Source organism: Camarhynchus parvulus, chromosome 2 (genome assembly GCF_901933205.1).
Source record: "Camarhynchus parvulus chromosome 2, STF_HiC, whole genome shotgun sequence".
Classification (NCBI taxonomy): Eukaryota; Metazoa; Chordata; class Aves; order Passeriformes; family Thraupidae; genus Camarhynchus; species Camarhynchus parvulus.
Genome location: NC_044572.1, coordinates 45,291,470 through 45,313,440, shown reverse-complemented (window position 1 = coordinate 45,313,440; position 21,971 = coordinate 45,291,470). Strand labels below are relative to the sequence as shown.

The 21,971-nt window shown below is 42.8% G+C and overlaps 1 protein-coding gene across 1 annotated transcript; it reads left to right on the top strand.

The window, feature by feature from the left end:
- The first annotated feature begins 119 nt into the window (after positions 1-119).
- On the top strand, positions 120-21,969 carry CTNNB1 (catenin beta 1). The gene is made up of 16 exons (XM_030944167.1): positions 120-403; positions 13,522-13,582; positions 13,968-14,195; positions 14,335-14,588; positions 14,679-14,917; positions 15,002-15,203; positions 15,541-15,685; positions 16,138-16,241; positions 16,327-16,665; positions 16,918-17,076; positions 18,017-18,136; positions 18,289-18,439; positions 18,529-18,650; positions 19,868-19,928; positions 20,684-20,904; positions 21,196-21,969. The coding sequence occupies exons 2-15, from the start codon at positions 13,570-13,572 to the stop codon at positions 20,890-20,892; spliced, it is 2,346 nt and encodes a 781-aa protein (XP_030800027.1). The 5' UTR covers positions 120-403; positions 13,522-13,569; the 3' UTR covers positions 20,893-20,904; positions 21,196-21,969.
- Positions 21,970-21,971: the final 2 nt, after the last annotated feature.

The following is a 21,971-nucleotide window of genomic DNA, read 5'->3' as shown; positions in this document are numbered from 1 at the left end:
CGCCCTGGGAGCCGGGCACTATTTCTCCTCCTCCCTCTGCCTGCCCTGAGCGCCGGGCGCCTATGGAATGCCGCGCGCGGGGCCCGGCCGCGGCGGCAGGATACACAGCCGGGCCCGGCGCTCGCTATAAGAACCTCCTTGTGAGCGACGCCATTTTAAGCCTCTCGCTCGGTTCGGCGCTGGGAGCAGCGGCGGCGGCGGCGCTCGGGGGATAGAAACACCGCCGCCCCGTACGGTCGCCACCCGGGAGCCAGCGGCGGGGGCACCGCCGTGAGCGAGGAGGAGGAGGCGGCGGTGGGGACGAGGAAGGAAAGACGGACCGAACCGGGATCGCCCGGGCAGCAGCAGCAGCAGCAGCCGCCGCCGGAGCGCGGGGGGACCCTGCGCTCTCCCTTCCTCCAACGTTAGTGCCGCTTTCTCCGGCGGGAACTTGGGGCAAACCCGGGCCGGGCACCCCCGCGGCCGTGAGGGGGTCCAGGGTGTGCCCGGCGGGAAGGACGGGGCTGGGGGAGGGGGGGAGCGGGGGGTGGGAGAGAGGTGGGGGGCAGGAAAGGAAGAAAGCGAAGGCTCTTGGTTTTGGGAGGTCCGGACAGCTGCGTGGCTGCAGGAGCGGCAGCTGCAGCTCCCGAGGTGTCTCTTGGGAAGCTCGTCCTGGGGCGAGGGGGTGGCTGCTCTGGGCTGCGGGAGAAGGCGAGTCCATGCGCCCGGCTCCGCTCTCGTTTGCGGCAGAGCCCGGAGTACTTTAATGACCCCTTTTATTATTATTTTAGAGGTTCTTTCCCCTCCCTTTTTAGGGGAGTACTAACTCGCCGGTGGGCTGCAGATCCCCTTTGGCGATAGGAGGGGGAAGAGAGCAGAGTACGGGTTTATTTGTACGGAATATAATTAATCACGGTCACTGCAGTCAGCGGGAGATAACTAATCTGCTGCCTTGTGGGGTTTCGCTTTTAGTGGCATTGCATATTTGCTGGAGAGGCTGTGCTGCTGCTTCTGGGTGTCGCCGAAATGAAGCTTCCCCGGAGCTGGGAGCCATCAAATTAAGTTTTTTAACACCCACCTTTTCGGGGTGTTGTAGGGGGCGGCGTGGGGGCTCCCGCGCTGCGAGTGGAAGCGCCCGCTGCTTCCCGTGGCCGGCCAGGGGGACCTCGGCGGCTCCAGGCTCCCGAAGTACCGCGTTCCTGAGGTGTGGGGATCAACTCGCGGCTGCTCCCTGAACTATCTAGGGCACTTACTTCTCTAGGAACGGTGTGTTGTTTTGTGGTTTGTTGTTTGGTTTTGGTTTAGTTCGTTTTTGTTTATTTGGGTTTTAACAAAGCTTAGTTCGTTTCTATTTTGCATGATTAACTGCTCCTAGAGCAGCAAGTTTTCTTGAATTTAGGAAAACCTTTCATTTTTCCCTAGTTAAAACTCGATGTAGGACGTTGGGCCATTTCTTTTTGTGTCTCTTTCCAAAAACCTTCTCTGAAAATTATCCTAACTGGAAAGAAAGGACAGACTGTGAAGGTACTACGGGCAACTTACTTGTGACTTTAGGAATAGCAGTGTTGATCTTTGTAATCAGCTACTTCTTGATCTCTTTCTCATGGAGCAGCCATTGTTCTGACACTCTGTGTATTCCAGACATCTGTGGTCCTCCCATCCCCCAAAGTATGCAAGTGGTGAATGGAAAGAGGCTGGGCTGGTATGCTGAGGTCGACGGATGGAAATCAAGGAGGGGTTTTAGTAAAACAGGATCTTTATGTGCTGAGGCTACAGTAAAGGCGAAGACAGCGAAATCTAGCTGAAAGAGTGTCGGGGTTTTCTTGATCTAAGTTCACATGCCAGTCAGCAACCTCCTAGTTATAATTTTGCTTCTGAATGACAAAAAGGTACTACTGCAAGGCTCAAAAAAAAAAAAGCCTCAGTGGCAAAACTTACTGGTGTGTATTGGCCCAAGTTACTATGTGAGTTTCAGTACCTAACAGTCCAGGAACCTAATGTTGATCTTGCACTTTTGATAAAAAGGTGCTGACAGCTGCAGGTATGTGACTGCTGTGTCGTTTGTCTAATGGCTGATACTGTTGCAAATGAGGCTGCTTAGGTATTCAGGCAAGAGTTTAAAGCTCTCTAAATTCAGCTGTTCAATTCAAAATTACACTGAGTGTCTCATTGTTCTGGGATTGTTCTAAAGAAATGTTGTATTTGTTCATCTGTTAGTTCAGATATTTTCTCTTTAGGTGTAAACTGATATCCAGGGGAATGTTCACTTTGATCTGTATGGCTAATCATTTCACGAGATCTAGGGGAGAAATACGTAAAAACACCATGTTGGGAAGGACAGTGCCATGCACAGTAGCTTCTAGGAGCAAGGATTTAATACAAAGTAAAGCTTGATTGGAAAAATCAGTTCTTCAAATGCTGTGTTACAGTCTCATCAACCCAAGTTTCCTTTTTGTTGCCTAAGCTATGAATAGAGTGGGCTCTTTGCATGGTGTGTGTCTACTCTGGACACACCAGCATTTTGCTCTGACTGTGGTGGGTCAGTAAGTGGCTTACCAAACCTTGGCTGTGAAACCTGGTTGCCCTTCGGACATAATGACTTTTTCTGAAACATCTGTCCATCTGTAGTGACTCTACATGTGAATTAGCATCTTGAAATACTGTATTCTGAAGAGTTAAAGTTGAGGTTTTGGGGATGTTAAGGCAAGAGGCTAGTACTAATGGTGTTCTGATTGTGCAGTGTTTTCAGGGGTGGAAAGGGAAGTGGAAAGAATGGAGCAGGAAATATGGCTGCTGGAGGCTTCTGTCTCAGAAACTGAAGTCTGAATAGGCTGTCTGAAACTCCTGGATAAGGATATTTCTGCGGAGTATTGTCTAGTAGGCAGACTAGTGTGCAAATACAGCAGTAATCAAAATCACTTACCTTAATTCATAGTTAAACTGGTAATGCTGGGGTTGTGGTTATCCTGCAGTTGCCTGCAGCAAAACTTGTTCTATGACTGTGGTAGCCTGCATACCATGGCAGGAAAATCAGGACTGACCTTACTTATCTTGAACATCATACTTCACAAAGCCTGATAAAACCTGTGAGAAACTGTGCAGGCAGCTGTGACTTGCTCCTGTGTCCTCGGAACGTGCACTTGCAAACTCTGAGCCCAGTGCCTTGCTGGCTGACTGGGTGGGAACCTAGAAATGGTAAACTTGGCAGTAAGTATTGTGTGTGTGATTCTTGTTGTCTCTTTAGATAAAATTATTTTCCTGGAAGGGCAATATTTCTGATTTTCCAGTAAAGCACCGATTTAATTGGCTAGACTTGCCAACATAAGGCAGCCCGACAGTGGTTAACTTTTAATATCCATTTCTGGCGCTTGATTCCAAGGTAAAACTTGCTGTAGTCTGTGATCAGCTTTAGCCCAGCAGGGTAATGTGTTAAACTGTGCTGGCACTGTATAGCCTGTGCTGCCTGTCATGAGAAGAAAGGAGCCAGAAAAGTTGTTTCAGTTTTTGGGGCTTTGTGCTTTTCTTTCTTTGCTGACAGGTAACTTCAGGTGCAAGGGAGAGAACTAATGGAAGTCTAATTCTGGCATTTCTGTGTGGAGCACCAAGTAGATGAGGTGAGCAGGTGAAACATACCTGTAGCTCAGCCTGACCTCCTGAGTCTGTTTACTCTGATGTGGAAGCAAATTCATCCTGTGCTTTCGTGTCCTTGGGAAGTTTGGGTACACATGTTACTTTACGGCAGAACTTTTTGTTCCTGTTCCAAGTTGACTTTGGGAAATCATAGGCTGGATTTGTATTGCAGAAGTGAAGTGCTTGCTCTGTGACTTAATACTAAATTAAGTCTGGAGCCTTCTTTGAGGGCTGACATAGAAGGGTGAAAGAGTTAATCTCATACTCTGTGTTGCTGCATTTAAAAAACGGTATGAGGTAGCTGGATTTTGCCAGAGTTGGCAAATGCACCGTGTGCACTGTACGTGTATTTGCTGGAACCAGCATTTCTGGACTGACTTACTGTGCTAAATAGACTTGTATAAATTGGAGAAGTTTGCCAACTCTGCAGCAACTGTAGCAAGTAGTTCTGTATTGTCCTGGCAACAATTCAGGTGCCCTCCAGTGGCCAGAAATCTTAACATCCTAAAGGTGCTGCTAAATGCAGCTCCCTTATCAGTTTGCCTAAATTAAGAGTGAGTTGAAGAAACATCTTCTAGTGTCAGACTTCATTAGCATGTTTGCTGTTTGAACAGTCCTTTTTGGAGTGTTGGTGTGCCTTATTGTAAATACAGAGTTATTCTGACAGACAAGCAAAGATAGCCACTTTCAGATTCATAAGTACTTTGTCAGTGTAATTATGACTAATCACTCTGGTTTTTTAAACTGTAGAGATTAATGTTTAACATCCAAGTTCAGGGCTGGCTGTGTGATTGCATCTAAGAAGAAACTGGATTATGGGTAGATACTTCCTCGTTAGGAAGAGAGATGGTTTGCTGAGTTGTTCCTGTGTTGGTGTGGAAGTGATTGTTTCAAGCCATGCACAAGCAGGCTGGAAAGGTATTTCTGTAACAGTGTCTGTTGTTAGTGATGCACATGATTGTGTTAAATGACTGCAGAACCATTGTCTTTTTGATACACAAAACCATGTGGGCAGGGCAACTTGAGGGCTGGCAGTGGTTTTGTCCCTGAACTTTGAGTGTTAAATGAAATGTGGTATAATATTTGTCTGGATTATAATACGTTGCCTCTAAATGATCACAATGGCAAATTTTTTTTTGTATGTGACTAGGTAAGACTAAATTAATTTTGATCCTATCTACTGCCAGCTCTCTACTACAGTCGCCTTACTCAGTGATAAGTATGGGTACATGGACCAAAAGCTGTAAACCATTGCATATTTATTACTTGAGTCCTGCTGGCAGACTAAACCTTGGATAGAAGCACTGGCTCATCCCTAACCAAGGAAGATGGGAGTATGCATAATGTACATATCTGTGTCTTGCAAATAAAAGGTGGGAGCTCTGTAAGCTGTGATAATAAAACTTCTCAATGTTTTGACCAGCCATGAGGATACTCAAACTTAGTGAATGCTGCACAAAGCCCTAGTGGGAAGTGTGTGCCAGTGACCCAAAGATCCCAAATCCATTGCTGAACAGAAGTGATTAGTAACTGTTTTGAGGGGTTTTTTTTGTGGTGCTGGTACTTAGTTGGTCAAAATAATTAAGACATGAGAGTATTTGGGTTGATAATCTTGTTATGACTTAATACAAGATGACTTAATACAAGACTTCATAAACTTGAAACTGTCATACCAGTCCTCTAATACTGAGCTACAAACTGCTGTCAGGGGGTTGATATGTACATTATGTGAGGAAGTTCATTACTTTTATTCTCAAGTTGGATGTGTAACCCCGGAGTTGTATTTGAAGAAGTTTTCACATCATAACATTTGAGATTATGATCAGCTCCTGTCTTGGACACTCAGGAAGATATTTAAGTGCTTGAGGTCTATTTTGCCAGCTAATAAAGTGAAAGTTTTTGCTAATGCTATGTTATACTTGCTGATGAAAAGCTCTCTTAAATCATTACTTTCAAACATGACCTGCTGATTTGTCAACTTGAACACAGCTGCTGCTTATAGCGCTTAGAAGCAACCAGAAGTTTCTAGAAAGGACAAATAAATACCTAGGACAGAGAGTATTTTGTTTGCAGAACCTGTTAGAAGCTCCTGGTATAGTTGCCTGTGATTTTGAATGTAAAGGACTGGGTTGACAGATCTCTTGTAACTCCTGAATGTTCTCTGAGTAAAGGGTGAAATAACTGTGCTGTGGATTCAAACACTTAATTTCTGAAGTGACAAGATCCAGTACTGTGAAATTTCAGCTCCTGCCGTATGATTTTAGTTAAGAGTATGTGAATATGTGAAGAGGTGCTTTCTTTACATTGCATAGGGTGCCCAGCCATGTGCCTCTGGCCAGCATCAAGCAAAATTATGTAGGGGACTGCTGATAAGAAATTATGGTGGTAGGTAAACTTCAACCATTTAGAAGTTACAAGTTTAAAAGTCCATTTAGACATATCTGTGTGTCCCATCAGTCTGTAATTCTACCGCAGTTTCTCTAGAATGTCTGTCCTAAAGAGTGAAGTGCATCTCCTTTCTTTCAAACGGAAAACGTTTATATGATATTGCCAGCCTCATGTTTGGAGAGGCTTCCTAGCTGGTTCTCAGTTTCGAAGTTCATCTTCTGGAATGATAGTGCAGATCGGTGCCAGGATGGACTTTTATTTCTTTTTTAGTAACTTTCCTGATGTGCTTATTCTGAATTCTCTTCCAAGTTCTCATCATTTTGTACTTAAGTTATCCGAGGTATTTGTTGGCTGACAGTGGCTCTTAGACCACTTTTAGCGCTTGCTTTATTGAGAATTCTAATGGCTTGTTTGTAAAAGGGTACTTAAATCTTAGTGCCTCTGAAGACCCTGATGAATTGCACAAGCTGTTAGTGCCTTCATGCTGTGTTAGTTGCTCAGAGCACAGCACGGACAGGGCTGCAGCTGGAAGTGAAATCTCTGACCTCCACTTCTGATCTTTTGTTACCTGAACTCTCAGTCCATGCAAAGTTGCTCTTCAGCAGTTGATTAAAACTACCCACATTCTGGCTGGCTCTCTGTACTTCAGGGGAGCAAAACAAAATGTGGTTCTTGCTACACTTAGATTTTAGTCTCAAGTGCACTTGGAACTTAGGAGTTGTTGAACATTGCAAGCAAGGTAGAGGTATGATTCTTTACTAGCCTGCTTTCTCTTTTAGCAGGGAAGGAACAGTAAAACAGGTGAAGTGTCCTGTCATATCAGAACACTCTGTAGTGCTCCAAGGTGAAGTCTGGCCAACTGGAACTTTACAGCTGTTATAAAGTTCTTGTGGCCCCTTTCCCTTCTCTGTCACATTTGCTGAAGACTATATTGACTCCAAAACAAGCCTTGAGTTTTTTGGAACTTGAACCTAAGTCTTCCATTCACTAGACATTTTTTGAGGAACATGTTCTGTTCTTAAATACAGCTAACCGAGTGTTTTAGTCAAGGCTACCAGACTGCCTGCATTTCAGTTCCATCAAGCAGTTGTAATCAACTTGGAGAAGTATAGCAAGAAGGAAATATTTACATGTTGTTTGCTTTAGCCAACGGGCATGTGAATAGAAACTCTGTACTCTTGGTCTTAGATTGCTGATATAATGTGTTGCCTCTCTATTTTCAGTTATTTTGTGTGTGGCATGAAGTGAACTCTTATTAAAAAAAAACCCTTACAAAAGCTAATGTAGGGAGGTTTCTCTGCCGTTGTTACAGAAAGGAATTTTTAGATAATTTCTAAGGCAGAAGACAAAGGCTGAGAAGCCAGGACAATTGATGTAATAGCAGCCTGGGATGCCTGGAGGAAAAAGGAAATAACGAATTTGAAATGAAGCAGCAAAGAAGAATGGCTGAGATAGAGGTGACTTGCAGTGAGCGTTGGCAGATCAGCACCCCTCTCCCACTATAAATCTCTGGGTTGTCTGAGCTAGTTTGTTGCCTCTTCCAGCATATCTTAAGGATGCTGAACGCTGAGAAATTGGAACCTTTTAACCATTGAGGTCAGTAAAGTAGATATTCAGATTTCTTAATTTCCTGAAGTTTGTTAGGAAAAACAAACCTTAGACTTTCAGTCTTAATAATAAGAGAATTTAAAGACCATTTTAACACTATTGCATGTTCTGGGTTCAGAGTCTAATTTATTACTATATGATTAGCTAAATCTAAGATAAAATGTATTGCTGTTTGCAAGGCATCTCCTAACTTTCTGCAGGCATCAGTAGAATGTGTTGTCTGAAGTATTCCTGCTTGGATAAATTTGAGCTGGATGTATTACAAAGGATACCAAGTTTAACACTGGAAAGAAGAGGAATATTTCACTAAGCAAGAATAGCTTAATGGTTGGAGGGAGTAATGCTAACTAACAAATGTTGCTTGGAGGAGCAACCAGAGCAGTTTTTCCACAAGGTATAGTTAATAAATGAGTTTGTTCAGTTGCAGTCTAGGATCAGTAAGATGGATTTCAGTGTGTGGCATTCAGGTCAAGATTACTGGTAGCTCTTAGTTTGCAGTGGAACTTCTGAAATAGTTCAAGTTGCTACATCTTGGCACAACACTTAAATGTAGTAATACTGCTTCATCTCTTGCCATGGCACTTCTTCTGAAGTAGTAATGAAGCCTATAGATGAATATTTCTACTGTGTAACCAAAAAAGAAAAAGATGGAAAACTTTTAAAGCTGTGAAAGCCTATAGGTTTTTTTCCTGTTAGAGGAATAAGACCTGCATGGTTTGACTTGTTTCCTTTTGGTATTACATACTGTCCAAGTTTCTTCCGCTAGGTTAAGATGTTTTGTCATAAGCCACCTGGAGACATTTTTACGTAGTATTAAAAATCACCCTGTTAAAAGCAGAAGGTATACTGACATTAATATAAAATACATGAAGTTTTATACTCCTGTTCTTAGTACTGAAAATAAGGTAAACCTTAATTTTTCTCACTCTAAAAATATCCAAGTGGTGCATTGCTTTGTTTAATGTGATAATTTACTGCCCATAGTCATTATTCAGGAGCCACTTTGCAGTGAGTTTCATAGTAGCTTTTGTCCATTCAAGTGCTTTAAGGACTTTTGCACTGGTGTGCAAAAGTCAGTATTGGTGGGTGACTAGTGTCCCAATAGTCAAGGCCTTCTAATACTTGCATATAACTTCAAAATAATCTACACTCACTGTATGTGGCTGTTTCTTTTAGAGGGGACAGGGTGGCTGAGGGCTGCAGATGCTACTATTGGGGACAGAATATGGGAATGCTCTTCAGTATTTGTTTACTGGATATGGAAATACATTCCAGGAAAACTGTTGTTTGTAATCCTCTGTGGTATCTTTGTACAGGAAAAATAAATCTTTTAAAAATGCAATCTTCAGAGTGAAGTTCAAGCACATTCTGTACCTATTTTTAAATAAAGTGTCTTCTGTTATTTTTTTCCAAAAAATTGTAAACCCCAGCTGTCATTCCTACCACAAACTTGAACATTCCTTAAAACACACAGCACCAAAACTGTCCTTCCAGGAATTCTTACCAATCTTACGGAAGCATCTGGTACATGAAGGACCTCCAAAATTACCTACAAAGGTACTTTTACCAGAGCTCAATACAGCCAGATAAAAACTCAGTTTTCTTTAGAACTTGTGGGTGGATATGGGAGGAGAGAACTTTATCCACATTTGATAAGGAATAATTACAGGTTTACAGCAGTTCAACTCACGTCTTCATGAGACGAAGATCAGTAGCAGTAGGTCTGTCTGTTGTAAGAGTGTTTGTATCTGGGGCTTAGGTTAGACCAAAAATTGCTTAGAGACAGTTCAGCCACTCCTGCCTAAAATGCTTTTATACCATGAAAGCTTTTTCCCTGGTGTTTCCACTGTCAGTATTGTCTTGCTTGAATAATTCCTCCTCCCCCACATTTTGTTTTCTAGAAAACAGGCTAACCACTTCCAGGGGAAGATTAAAAAGGGTTGTTTTGTTTTGATTTGTTTTTTAATTCCTTAATTGGATGTATTTTTCAAATTCCCAACTTGAAAACTAAGGTTAATTAGGAAGCTTCTGCTACATTAAGAACTGAAATACAGGGACTTGGGTCATGGAAATGAGTGCTCTCTGGTGTTACCCGCTGTGGAACTGCTGTATATTTTGGCTATGGATTTTTATTAAGCAGATACACAGGCAACATCATTGGCAAGCAGCAAAGACCAGTTATAAAATCAGACCCAAAGGATGCTTTCAGTAAGTAACACCTTGGGAATAGTTGCAGTGACTTCAGAGCACTTGGAGAGAAACTGTTTTTCAGTACAGGTGCTTCTCTTCCCTTGTGTGTAGGTGATACACATTTTTAACTGCTGTGGCTGTCAGAAGATGATCAGATTGTTCTGTGTAAGCAAATGTATAATTCAGAATTGGTGGGGAGTTTAAAGGTGCAGTTGCTTGGCCTGTCCCGGGTGAGACAGACAGAACAGGATATCATGGTCAGGAACGGTGTTTGTGTGCAACAGTTCATGGTGTTTGGATGGATCAGTCTGGGTTTCTTGTGCAAGTTTTAGTAACATACTACTCTCAAACAAAGGGTTTATGGCAGACTTGCAGACTTTGACTTGCTGTAAAAAGAACTGCTTATCAGATCAGTCAGGTGTAATTTGAGTCAGTCTTAAAGAAGAGAATTGTTCAGATTTCAGAACTAGTGTAGGCAACTGTTCTCCAGAATCAGAAATTAATATCTAATAAAAACACATGATCAGAAATAATACCTAATACTTCTTTCATTCCTTTTGAAAATTAAGAAAATTGAATTGTCTTCTGTAGTAGATTGAAATTATTAGCTCGTGTGCCTTCTAAGCTTGCAGTTGCCATGTAATACAGCTTAGTGCAAGGTCTTGAATTGATCATCACATGAGTTGTTTAATACATAGTGTAAAAAACCCTAACTTTGATTTAAACCCAAAGCTGATGATGCTTGCTAAGCAAGCGGATGGTCTCATGGGGCAGGAGAAGCTTTTAGAGAAGAGTCCCTTAACTCCTAGCAGTACATTCATGTGAAGTGTATAACGTGATATTTATCAGAATTCCCACTTCTGAGTGCCTGCTAGCCTTCAAAAATTGCGAAGCTTGCAGTCATGCTGAAGTTTGTAAAGTATACTGAGGCCTTCTGTCTCTTCCTGATGGTTGAGATGTGTGTGGCTGACCTTGTACTGATCCATTCTGTGAAGAAAAGGAGCAGCCCAAGTGTTTGTAGCAAGCCTGGTGGTGTCACTCCCTTTGTAAATGTGTTGGTTCACCTTGAGAGTGACAAAACAGGAAGGCAAAGTCGGCAACTTGCCTGGACTCAGTTTACCCCTTTGTAAAATCTAAAAAGAATGTGAAGGAAAAGATGAGAGAATGTTTACTGCAGAAAACCTAAAACCAAACCCTGGCTACTTTTGTTGGCAGTTTTGAACTTTTAGGATTAAACCCAATTCCCCGTCTAAATTATAAAAAGCTACCAGGAATTGCTGGGGGGCTACAGGTGTGTGAAGTGCAGATCAGGATGTTGGAACTTGCAGATACAACTAGCATGCTGATCTAGGGTCAGCATTCCAAAGACTGAATGTCACTGGAATGCATTTCTGAACACTTCATATTCATTGCTATTTTGTAGATGTTCTTCAGTGTTGTTTTGGAACAGTCCTGCTGTTCAGTGGCTACTCTGGTCTGTTGGATTTTGCCTAATGGTGGAGCTGCTTTTCTGATCTCTTCAGGCTGCCGAAATTGAAACAGCAATTTCAGGGTGCAGGTGCTATAGGCCAGTTGGCTTCATTGATGCAGAATTCAGCAGTGGAGAAAATGATGAATGTTCTTCCCAAGCCCCTTATTGTGTATGGAAATCTCAGGTGGTAGTAAATGTCTCAAAGCATAATCACTGCTCTTAACATAGTGGTAGATGAAACAGGCAACTTCAAAACCAGTTTGGTGACACTTTTTTTAGCATAGTCCTGATGGAGGAGATGGGAAAGTTTATGGTAAAAAGAAATCTTTTTTGTGCTAAGCATATTGGAAATTTCATGTAGCAACTAGAACATGCCAAATTTTTTATTGGAAGTGTCACATCTGACTTAGAGTGAGGACTACAGGGAGCAAAGATACAAATTTTACTGTTACTGCTATTCCCTTTCTGTTTGGAAGGTGTTAATGGAACTCACAAAGTAATGCAGAAGACCTGCAAAGAGCTATCAAGCTTTTGTATAGACACTTCCTCAACTTAGTGACTCATTAGAATTTTTTAATCAATAGTGAACTGACAGTGAGACTTAAGTTTTTCTTTGCCACTACCACTCTCAAACTCTTAACAGCATGTTGGAAGAATCCATGGGTAAGGGACTGGAAAAAGTGTCTGTATTTTCAGCACATCCTCCATGCCCATTGTCAAGAGCAGAGTGAATTGGCCAGTCTCTTCCAGGCTGTGGAGGACCAGTTTAGAGTTTCCAGCTGCACAGCAGGATGCTTACTGTATGTTGAGTAATGTCTTATATCAGCTTAATGCTGTTTATCTGCTGCAGATGCAGATCTACTGCCCATTTTAAAAGAGCCAGGGAAGGGTTGCTGCCAAAAGTTGTGGGAGTAGAGTCAGGACAAACAGCACTGGCATTTGTACAGCCAAGCAACAAGATTGCTCAGGAACTGCTGAGTATCTTGCAGCTGGCTCAGGGTCCGTGAAATACAAGTTTGTCCCACCTACCCAGTGAGACTTTTAAAACTGCAGGCCTGCCCTCTATTGAATTATGATTTTCAAAAAGGTGCTCCCGAAGGAAACTCTTAAACTGGGAAATCTGTCTTTACACAAATCCAGCAAAGTCAGGTGGACTTTGTTCTCCTGACGCAGCGCTACAGACCTGTCCTTTCAGGGATTAGTGCACTGCCTTTACTTCATTGTGCAGGAATGTTTGGATCGGCACAGCTCTAACACCTAACAGCACAGTGAAAGCTGATTGCTGCAAGAGATGGTTTTGCTCCCTGCACAGGCTCCCACTACAAATGTCTCTGCTTGGCTGGCTCCCAGAATAGGCTGTCACCAGCTCTGTGTCTCTGCTGGAATCAGCGTGGGACTGTGGGGGGAAGGGGAGCAAATGAAATAAAAGTGACCTGTTGTGGAGCTGTAGCCTTTCTAGGTTAGTGAAGAGACAGGTACAGATTTATGGTGCAAATACTTCCAAACTGCTTGGTGATACGGAATGGAGATTCATAGTGAAAATTTATATAGGGCATTTGATCATATTTCAGCCTCCTTGCCCCCAGTTATCTTGGTTTTCTGTGCAAACAGTAAAAGTGTGTTCAACTCAAGGACAGTTTTTTTGGTTTATTTTAAATAAGGCTGGTTCAATTTTTAGTTTTAACTATGAGTTTTTTTGTAGGAAGAAGCCTTTATTCTTATGGCACAGGGAGGCAATAAAGGAGGAGGTGCAGTTATGACTCTTTAGGTAGTCTTTGTGCAACTTGCCTTACATTGTCATTTCAGCTTTCCCCATGAAAATTCATGTGGTAGCCCTGTATCAGACAGTTTTTGTAGTATCTTCTAAGTAGTGTATCTTTGAGGGAAATGAGGAAGTGTGACATTTAGCCATTGTCTTTGTGGCATTTCCATACTCTGGAATTTAATGTCTGGACTTCATCTTATGCAAAGATAGAGGAGTAAAAATAGCTCTAGCATGGTCAGTCTTCAGTTCTTGTTCTCTTGCAGCTCTGAGATAATATCTTACACATAACCTGACAGAAGTCTGGGTGATTGAGTTCTTTTGCATGCCTGTCCATGGGGGTTTGCTAATTAGCATTTGAGTATACTCACTGTAGTAATGAAATGGCAAGATGTGCCAAGTCTTAGTTTGCAATTCCAGTGGTTCTAATGTGAAATCCTGTCTTACTAGCTCTGATTAGTGTTTAATAAATTCTAACCTTGCTCTTTTTTAGGATCTGTGAAAGGGTGCAAGGAAGAGTTCTGGGAGCATAAAAAGGAACATGGCAACTCAAGGTACATAATGCATTGAAATTTCTATTACTAGAATCTAGAAGACTCCTTATCTCTCTCTTTTTTACTTTTAAAAGTCACTTAGGTTGAATAATATCTGCTCTATTACAGCAATTAATACCTTACACTGGAAATCAAACCTTCAGACAAGTTTGTTGTAAGTCAGGACAGCCACAATAGCAGTGATCTGCCTGTTCCTCAGGTTTACATGTCTGCCTTGGTTCAACATATAGTCTCAGTTTAAAGTTGCTGCTCTCTTGCAGTGCTGGGTTGAGGAAGTTGTTTATAACAGCTTATTTTAATTTAAAATCTCTGTCATCTCTTGTAGGATTAATACATGCTGGAGCAATTGAACTAAACTTAATTGTTCACCAATGATTTCTTACAGCTGACTTGATGGAGCTGGATATGGCAATGGAGCCAGACAGAAAAGCAGCAGTCAGTCACTGGCAGCAGCAATCATATCTGGACTCAGGTATCCATTCTGGGGCCACAACTACTGCTCCCTCCTTGAGTGGCAAGGGAAATCCTGAAGAAGAAGATGTGGACACAACACAAGTGCTGTATGAGTGGGAACAGGGATTCTCTCAGTCCTTCACCCAGGAGCAAGTTGCAGGTAAGGCCTTTTCTGTTACACCGGTTTGCTTGGACCAGCAGTTTAATAATACAGAGACCTAACTACTCAATTGCTGCCAATCTGGATGATGAGCTTTTTATCCCTAGTTTGAGATTACGATGACTTGCCTTGTTTTCAGATATTGATGGCCAGTATGCAATGACTAGAGCTCAGAGGGTGCGTGCAGCTATGTTCCCTGAAACCCTGGATGAAGGAATGCAGATTCCATCCACGCAGTTTGATGCAGCTCATCCAACCAACGTGCAGCGCTTGGCTGAGCCATCCCAGATGTTAAAACATGCTGTTGTTAATTTGATAAACTACCAAGATGATGCTGAACTTGCAACTCGTGCAATCCCAGAACTGACCAAACTGTTGAATGATGAGGACCAGGTAAGTATTTTCTTTGCCTGGGTAAAGCTTGCTTTTGGAGCACCTTCAGTGACCTTAAAACTGAAAGCTTTATTCAAACACTTGTCTTAGGTGGTGGTGAACAAGGCTGCAGTTATGGTTCATCAGCTGTCCAAAAAGGAAGCGTCTCGCCACGCCATTATGAGATCTCCTCAGATGGTGTCTGCCATCGTACGTACCATGCAAAACACAAACGATGTGGAGACAGCCCGGTGTACTGCAGGGACACTACACAACCTCTCACATCACCGTGAAGGCTTGTTGGCAATCTTCAAATCAGGAGGCATCCCTGCTTTGGTTAAAATGCTGGGGTATGTGCACTACTGAGGCAGTACTTGTGTTTTGCAGTTGGGTCTGCTAGGAGCAAGTACTCATGAGGATTTTCCCTTCTTCAGGTCCCCAGTGGACTCTGTGCTGTTCTATGCCATTACAACTCTTCACAATCTCCTGTTACATCAGGAAGGAGCCAAGATGGCTGTCCGTCTTGCTGGTGGGCTGCAGAAAATGGTGGCCTTGCTCAACAAGACAAACGTCAAATTCTTGGCCATCACAACAGACTGCCTTCAGATTTTAGCATATGGCAATCAAGAAAGTAAGGTAGGTGCCTCTGGTGCTGAAGTAGTTAAAATGAGCAAGCTTTTCATGAATGGCCTGACAGTTCTTGTGTACTGGCCTCCTGATTCTGAATCTTCAGCCACATGCCACTGGCTTTTGCCAGTCATTCCTGACCTTGCAAGAGGGGAGGGATACAGGAATTATCTTGCAGAAATGCTGCTGTGCTTATGGTGAGACTATAAAACTTGCAGTCCCACATAAGCAGATGGGAATGCTTTTTTAGGGAGCTGTAACCATGAGAGGTGTAAGCCAGCAACGTTTACTACCTGCTGACATGTGTAGGAAGTGACAGACAAATATTATTTTTGCTGTCTTTCAGCTGATTATTCTGGCAAGTGGTGGACCCCAGGCTTTAGTAAACATAATGAGGACCTATACTTATGAGAAACTATTGTGGACCACAAGTAGGGTGCTGAAGGTGTTGTCAGTCTGCTCCAGCAACAAACCTGCTATTGTTGAGGCTGGTAAGTACATTGTACTCATTCTAACTTAAAAATCTACATAGTGCTTTGGGATTGGTTCATTCCACCAAAAACAGAAACTGCCAGCATCAAGAAATGAACTTGGGTTGGTCCTTAAGGCCCTAACCAGGTTTGGAGGCCTTTAGTATGCAGAAGTATGAAAGGGTGGCTGTTTTTAGTAACTCCACTGGTTGTTAACTATTAGTGGCTGAGCTGAGAATATGCACACATTTAAAAGGCTCAGTGTCACACAGGGAATTTCAGGGGGTTGTTATTTTCCTATGAAGAAGGGCTAGGCCCCTAGCCATATTGTGATGTTGACAAGAAGGATCCAAAAGCTTGTGAGATTTTGCACTTAGATGTCAAGGAAGAGAAGGACCTGACTGCTCATAAGGTGAGCATCAGAGTATGGTGTCAAATCTGAGTAATGGTGTCAAATCTGTACCATCTTCCAGGCGGGATGCAAGCTTTGGGGCTCCACCTCACAGATCCAAGCCAGCGTCTTGTCCAGAACTGTCTTTGGACTCTGAGAAATCTGTCAGATGCTGCAACAAAGCAGGTAAAGGGCTTGTCTGAGGGATCAAGAGCAAAAGTCAATGTAGTGAAAAAGAAGACTTAACTTCTTCTTCCCTCTTTTTCTGCAGGAGGGCATGGAAGGCCTTCTAGGAACTCTAGTTCAGCTTTTAGGATCAGATGATATTAACGTTGTGACTTGTGCCGCTGGCATCCTTTCTAACCTTACCTGCAACAATTACAAGAACAAGATGATGGTGTGCCAGGTTGGTGGCATCGAGGCTCTGGTGCGCACAGTCCTCCGGGCTGGGGACAGGGAAGACATCACGGAACCTGCGATCTGTGCGCTCCGTCACCTCACCAGCAGACACCAAGAAGCAGAGATGGCTCAAAATGCAGTTCGTCTCCATTATGGGCTCCCAGTGGTGGTAAAGCTGTTGCACCCACCTTCACACTGGCCTTTGATCAAGGTAAATAATTATTAAAAACTGCTAGAGCTGAAACTGAAAACTGTTGCTCTTTAAAATGTAACTTTAAAAGTGAAAAATTCCTTGTTCCCATGGTTGAGGATACAATTTGCTGGAGAAGTTGTTCTACTTGAGCCAACTTAGTGTTTACTCTTAGAGATTTAAACATTTGAGATTAACTGATTAAAAAAAGAAGTCACTAAAGCAAGCACACCTCTCCTGCTATTTTATTCCCCACCTGTTCCTTACCTGCAGGCTACTGTTGGCTTGATCCGCAACCTGGCCCTGTGTCCTGCGAACCACGCCCCGCTGCGTGAACAAGGTGCTATCCCAAGGCTAGTGCAGTTGCTGGTTAGAGCACACCAGGATACCCAGCGACGCACTTCCATGGGTGGGACACAACAGCAGTTTGTGGTGAGTGCCCTCCCCGACACTGCACCTCTCAAAGTTCTCTCCAGCTCCTCATTGTCAGTGCACTTCAGCCATGTAGTGCTTGGGCTAAAGAACTGTTGTCTCATTTGCTCTAGTTCACATTTGCTCTAGTTCACATTATTATCTGTGTGCTGATAGCTCTGTCTTGGCAGACCTGAGATTTTTCTTAAACCAGGATGCCAAAATAAACCTTGGTTCTTATTTTAATAACCTCTTGAGCATTTAATTCTGAATGTTAGAGCTCACAGAAATTGTAGTACTGCCTACTCTGGCAAGGCAAATAATTGTCTACCAAGAAACCAGAAATCCCTCCTCCTTCTCAGAAGAATGGGTTTAGGAATGCCGTCACAGCTTATTGCATATTTGCAAGGGTGCTTAGACCTGTAAAAGTACTGAGAAGTTGTGCAGGCTCTGTAATTGTTACTTCTTTAGCTTCCAGGTCAGTGTGACAAGATCAGTCTCAATTGGATTTTTTTTTTTTGTCCTGTTAAACATATTAACAAAGGAGGGTTTTACTTAGCAGAGCAAATGGAAGCAGCATCTACTAGTACAGGAGTTTAGTTAATTCGTGCAGAGGCAGGAAGGGACCTCTTTGCTACTGATAATTGCTGTTTCCAGCTTAGTAACTGCGGGGCTAATCCAGGTTTTAGAAAAAGAGATGGTGTTATCAGAGGGGAAATTGATTATAAAAGCCACTGAGGCATCTCACTGGGATGCTTCACTACTGAATTGGGGTGGGTACACTGGGCTGACTTGTAGCAGGGATGTTAAGTTTGAAGGCCAGTGCTTAGGGGAAGGGGGTAAATGCAGGGGATGAGTTTAAATGATGAGTTGGAACTGCTGGTTGGCTTTTTGATAGCCACTTAAGGAAGAGAGTATGCAATATCTTAAATTCAAAAATGCCTTTTCTCTCCCTAACCAGGAGGGTGTGCGTATGGAAGAAATTGTCGAGGGCTGCACTGGAGCCCTGCACATTCTTGCACGTGATGTTCATAATCGAATCGTAATCAGGGGTCTAAATACCATTCCACTATTTGTGCAGGTAAGTGAGAGCTCAGGACAGCACTATAATACATATTAGTAAAAGAAATAAAACAGCTCTTGCACTTCCTGGATAGAGCTGCTAAATCAGAGTGTACTGAAGAGCTCGTTTAAAGTGGAAGAGCTAAAAGAAGCCTTGTGTTTTGGTTGCAGTTGTTGTACTCTCCCATCGAGAACATCCAGAGAGTAGCTGCTGGTGTACTTTGTGAACTGGCTCAAGACAAGGAGGCAGCTGAAGCAATCGAAGCCGAAGGTGCAACTGCTCCTTTAACAGAACTGCTTCATTCTAGGAATGAGGGTGTTGGTAAGCGAACTTAAGGCTGGTTTCATACTTGTGTTAGAAGAGTTGATAGAAGTCTTGACCTCTGCTAAAATCACTCTTCCTTTTGGCAGCAACCTACGCAGCTGCAGTTCTGTTCAGAATGTCTGAGGACAAACCACAGGACTACAAGAAGCGACTTTCTGTTGAGTTGACAAGCTCGCTGTTCCGGACCGAGCCAATGGCTTGGAACGAGGTGAGTTCTGTGATTTGTGTTAACAGTTCCCCAGGGAGAGCTCACTTCTGTGTTCTCCCTCCTTCCACCAGTGAAGTCTAGATGCCGTCAGTGATACAGGCCCAGCTTTACACAGCTGTGTGGTGGCTGTACCTTCTTTACTCGCTCTCTGTGCTCAGGTGCAGTGAACCTGTGGTAAGCAGCCTTCAAGCTGCTTTTTCCTGGCAGACAGGAAGAGTCTGTTCTCTGCTGCTGCTGCTGAAGTGTGTAATGCTCATTATGCTTGCTAGTGTGCAAAGCTGGCTGTATACAAGAACTTTGTACTTTTCTGTGTTGCTTGTCAAAACCTAATGAACTCTGGATGTAAAAATAGAAACGTAAGTGATATGAGGGAAGCATAAATATAAAACATATCCTGTGAGGCTTCTATCAAGCCAACAATGCAGGATTAGTAATCTTGGGCTGGGAATTAAACTTGTCCTGAGACCTGAATACATTTGAGATTTCAGACTTGAATAGGTTTGCAGGTTCATTATTGCACATGGCATTTTTTCATTTTTAATGGAGTACACATTAAATTGAGACTGAAGTCAATATGTGTGCATGGGATACAGGGAAGGCTTCACTCATTCTTTGTCTTCCCACAAATTCTTAAGATTCAGGAGCCTAGCTTGTCTTGTTTTATATGTATCTACTACACAAGGGGCAGTAGCCTTTAATTTGTACTATTTCAGTGCTTACTGTTCTGTTTTCCTAAAATCTCTATCTACCACAAGAATGGATGGGGTGGGAAGCTAAAATGGAATATCTCTTTGAGACTGGAGTTAGACAATTGCTCTACAGGCAGGCAATTACTTCTGTAATTGAACAAATGGGAGAGGTTCCTTCAGAACTCTTAAAAGCTCTCTTGCTGGCTTGGGAATATCTGACTTGCAGGATCTGGACAGGTGTACCTGAGGAGTGTTACTAGAGGAGTATTCCTACCCCATCTTTTTCACTCCCAGAAAGAACCCTCCTTCCAGTGATCTGTGGGTTCCTAAATCTGACTATTACATGTTGGATGCAGATACTTAGCTGAAAAGGCATTTCATGTTGACAGCAGTGCTGCAGTGCTCACTGCAGAGGAGTTGTTCAAAGGGATTTAGGGCAAGCTTTACAACTTTGTAAACTCAGAACTACTGGTGCTGGCTGAAAGAGCCGATGTTAAAACTGTTTTGTAATTCTTTGTGTACACATAGACAGCGGATCTCGGACTGGATATCGGTGCCCAGGGAGAGCCTCTTGGATACCGCCCAGATGGTACGTGTCTTCTGTTCCCCCTGACTAAACTTCCAGTTGGATGAAGTCAAGTCATAGGTTTTAAAGGAGAACTGCAAATGAGTGAAGAGTGAATTTACTCTTCAGCAAGGTATTGCAAACTGACAGGCAGATGGGGAACTGCCAGTTCAAATAACCCATTTCTGCAACACCACTGGCAGCACTGAAATGGGAGCCGTATGAACATGCAAAACCAGTGTCTCTTGTCTGAGTCCTGTGGGAACACCTCCTGCTGAGCTGTTGTTTCCAGAAATCTTTTCCATTCCTTACAAATGGACTTGACAATTCCAATAGTGCAGTTTTTCTTTAAAACAACAAAGCTGGTATTGAATGCGTTAGTCTGTGAGTGTCTATAGATTTGAACACAAGCCTATCCGTAAGGATTCTAAGCTATTTTTGACTAGTCTTTCAGAAGCAAGTCTACAGTCTTGGAGCCTGGTTTTGCTGCAGTATTGTTGAATTTTAGTACTGTTGATTGTGCAGACTAATGGCTTGGCTGGAATCTGCTCGTGCTTCTGACTGCAGTGTGCTTTGTCTGCAGAATCCTACTGGAAGGCTTTTCCGAACAATGGAATAGCTGTTAAGGGCAGGCACCAGATTGTGTTGAACTTGGCTGAACTAGAAAACAATTAGATGGCTACACGATCTCCTCACACACTGATACTTGCAGCTTCTGATGCATCTAACATCTGTTAACATTATGCTTTTTTTCCCTCTGCCACCTTTAACTTTCTTAGATCCTAGCTACCGTTCTTTCCACTCTGGCGGATACGGTCAGGATGCCTTGGGTATGGACCCTATGATGGAACATGAAATGGGTGGCCACCACCCTGGTGCTGACTACCCAGTTGATGGTCTGCCAGATCTTGGCCATGCCCAGGACCTAATGGATGGGCTGCCTCCAGGTGACAGTAATCAGTTGGCCTGGTTCGATACTGACCTGTAAATCATCCTTTAGGTAAGAAGCTCCAACCTTGAATTTAAAACCAAAACAAAAAGAGAAAAACAGCTGACTGGACTGAGGACTTGGTTGGCAGGGAGGGATTGGCTCGACTGGGTCCTAGTGTGCCATAATAATGAATAAATGCTCTGGAAACACACAATGAGCACACTCCAAACTGACTTCTGCCGTGAAGTGTGGAAGTAATTAACTGTAACGTCTTGTGCACCAGCTTCATGCAGTCTTAATGTGTTACAACAGCCCTTTACAACTCAGGAGCACTGACACCTGTGTTTTTTCTCTTTGCAGCTGTATCATCTGAGTGAACTTGCATTGATTGGCCTGTAGAGTTGCTGAGAGGGCTCGAGGGGTGGGCTAGTATCTCAGAAAGTGCCTGACACACTAACCAAGCTGAGTTTCCTATGGGAACAATTGAAGTAAACTTTTTGTTCTGGTCCTTTTTGGTCGAGGAGTAATAATACAAATGGATTTTGGGAGTGATTCAAGAAATGAAGAATGCACAAGAATGAGTTGCAAGATGGAATTTATCAAACCCTAGCCTTGCTTGTTAAAAATTTATTATTTTTTTTAAATCTCTGTAATGGTACTGACCTTGCTTGCTTTGGAAGTAGCCTTTCTTTTTGCAGTAATTGTTGTTAGTTTTTTTTAAAGTCTCTTGTAGTATTAAGTTATAGTGAATATGCTACAGCAGTTTCTAATTTTTAAGGATTGAGTAAAGGTGTAGAACACTAATTCATAATCGCTCTAACTGTATTCTGAATAAAGTGTAACATTGTGTAGCCTTTTTGTATAAAAAACTAGACAAATAGAAATGGTCCAATTAGTTTCCTTTTTAATATGCTTAAAATAAGCAGGTGGATCTATTTCATGTTTTTGATCAAAAACTTTATCTGGGATATGTCTGGGTAGGGGCCAGTAAAAACTGTTTATTTGGAACCTTGTATTGGACAGTTTACCAGTTGCCTTTTATCCCAAAGTTATTGTAGCCTGCTGTGATACAGATGCTTCATGAGAAAAATGCAGTTATAAAATGGTTCAAAATTAAAGTAAACTTTTAATTCATT

Excerpts from the sequence above, each read along its gene's own strand:
- CTNNB1 (XM_030944167.1), top strand. Across the intron at positions 14,918-15,001 it reads GCTTTGGTTAAAATGCTGGG|GTCCCCAGTGGACTCTGTGC; the intron begins GTATGTGCACTA and ends TCCCTTCTTCAG. Across the intron at positions 16,242-16,326 it reads CAGATGCTGCAACAAAGCAG|GAGGGCATGGAAGGCCTTCT; the intron begins GTAAAGGGCTTG and ends CTTTTTCTGCAG.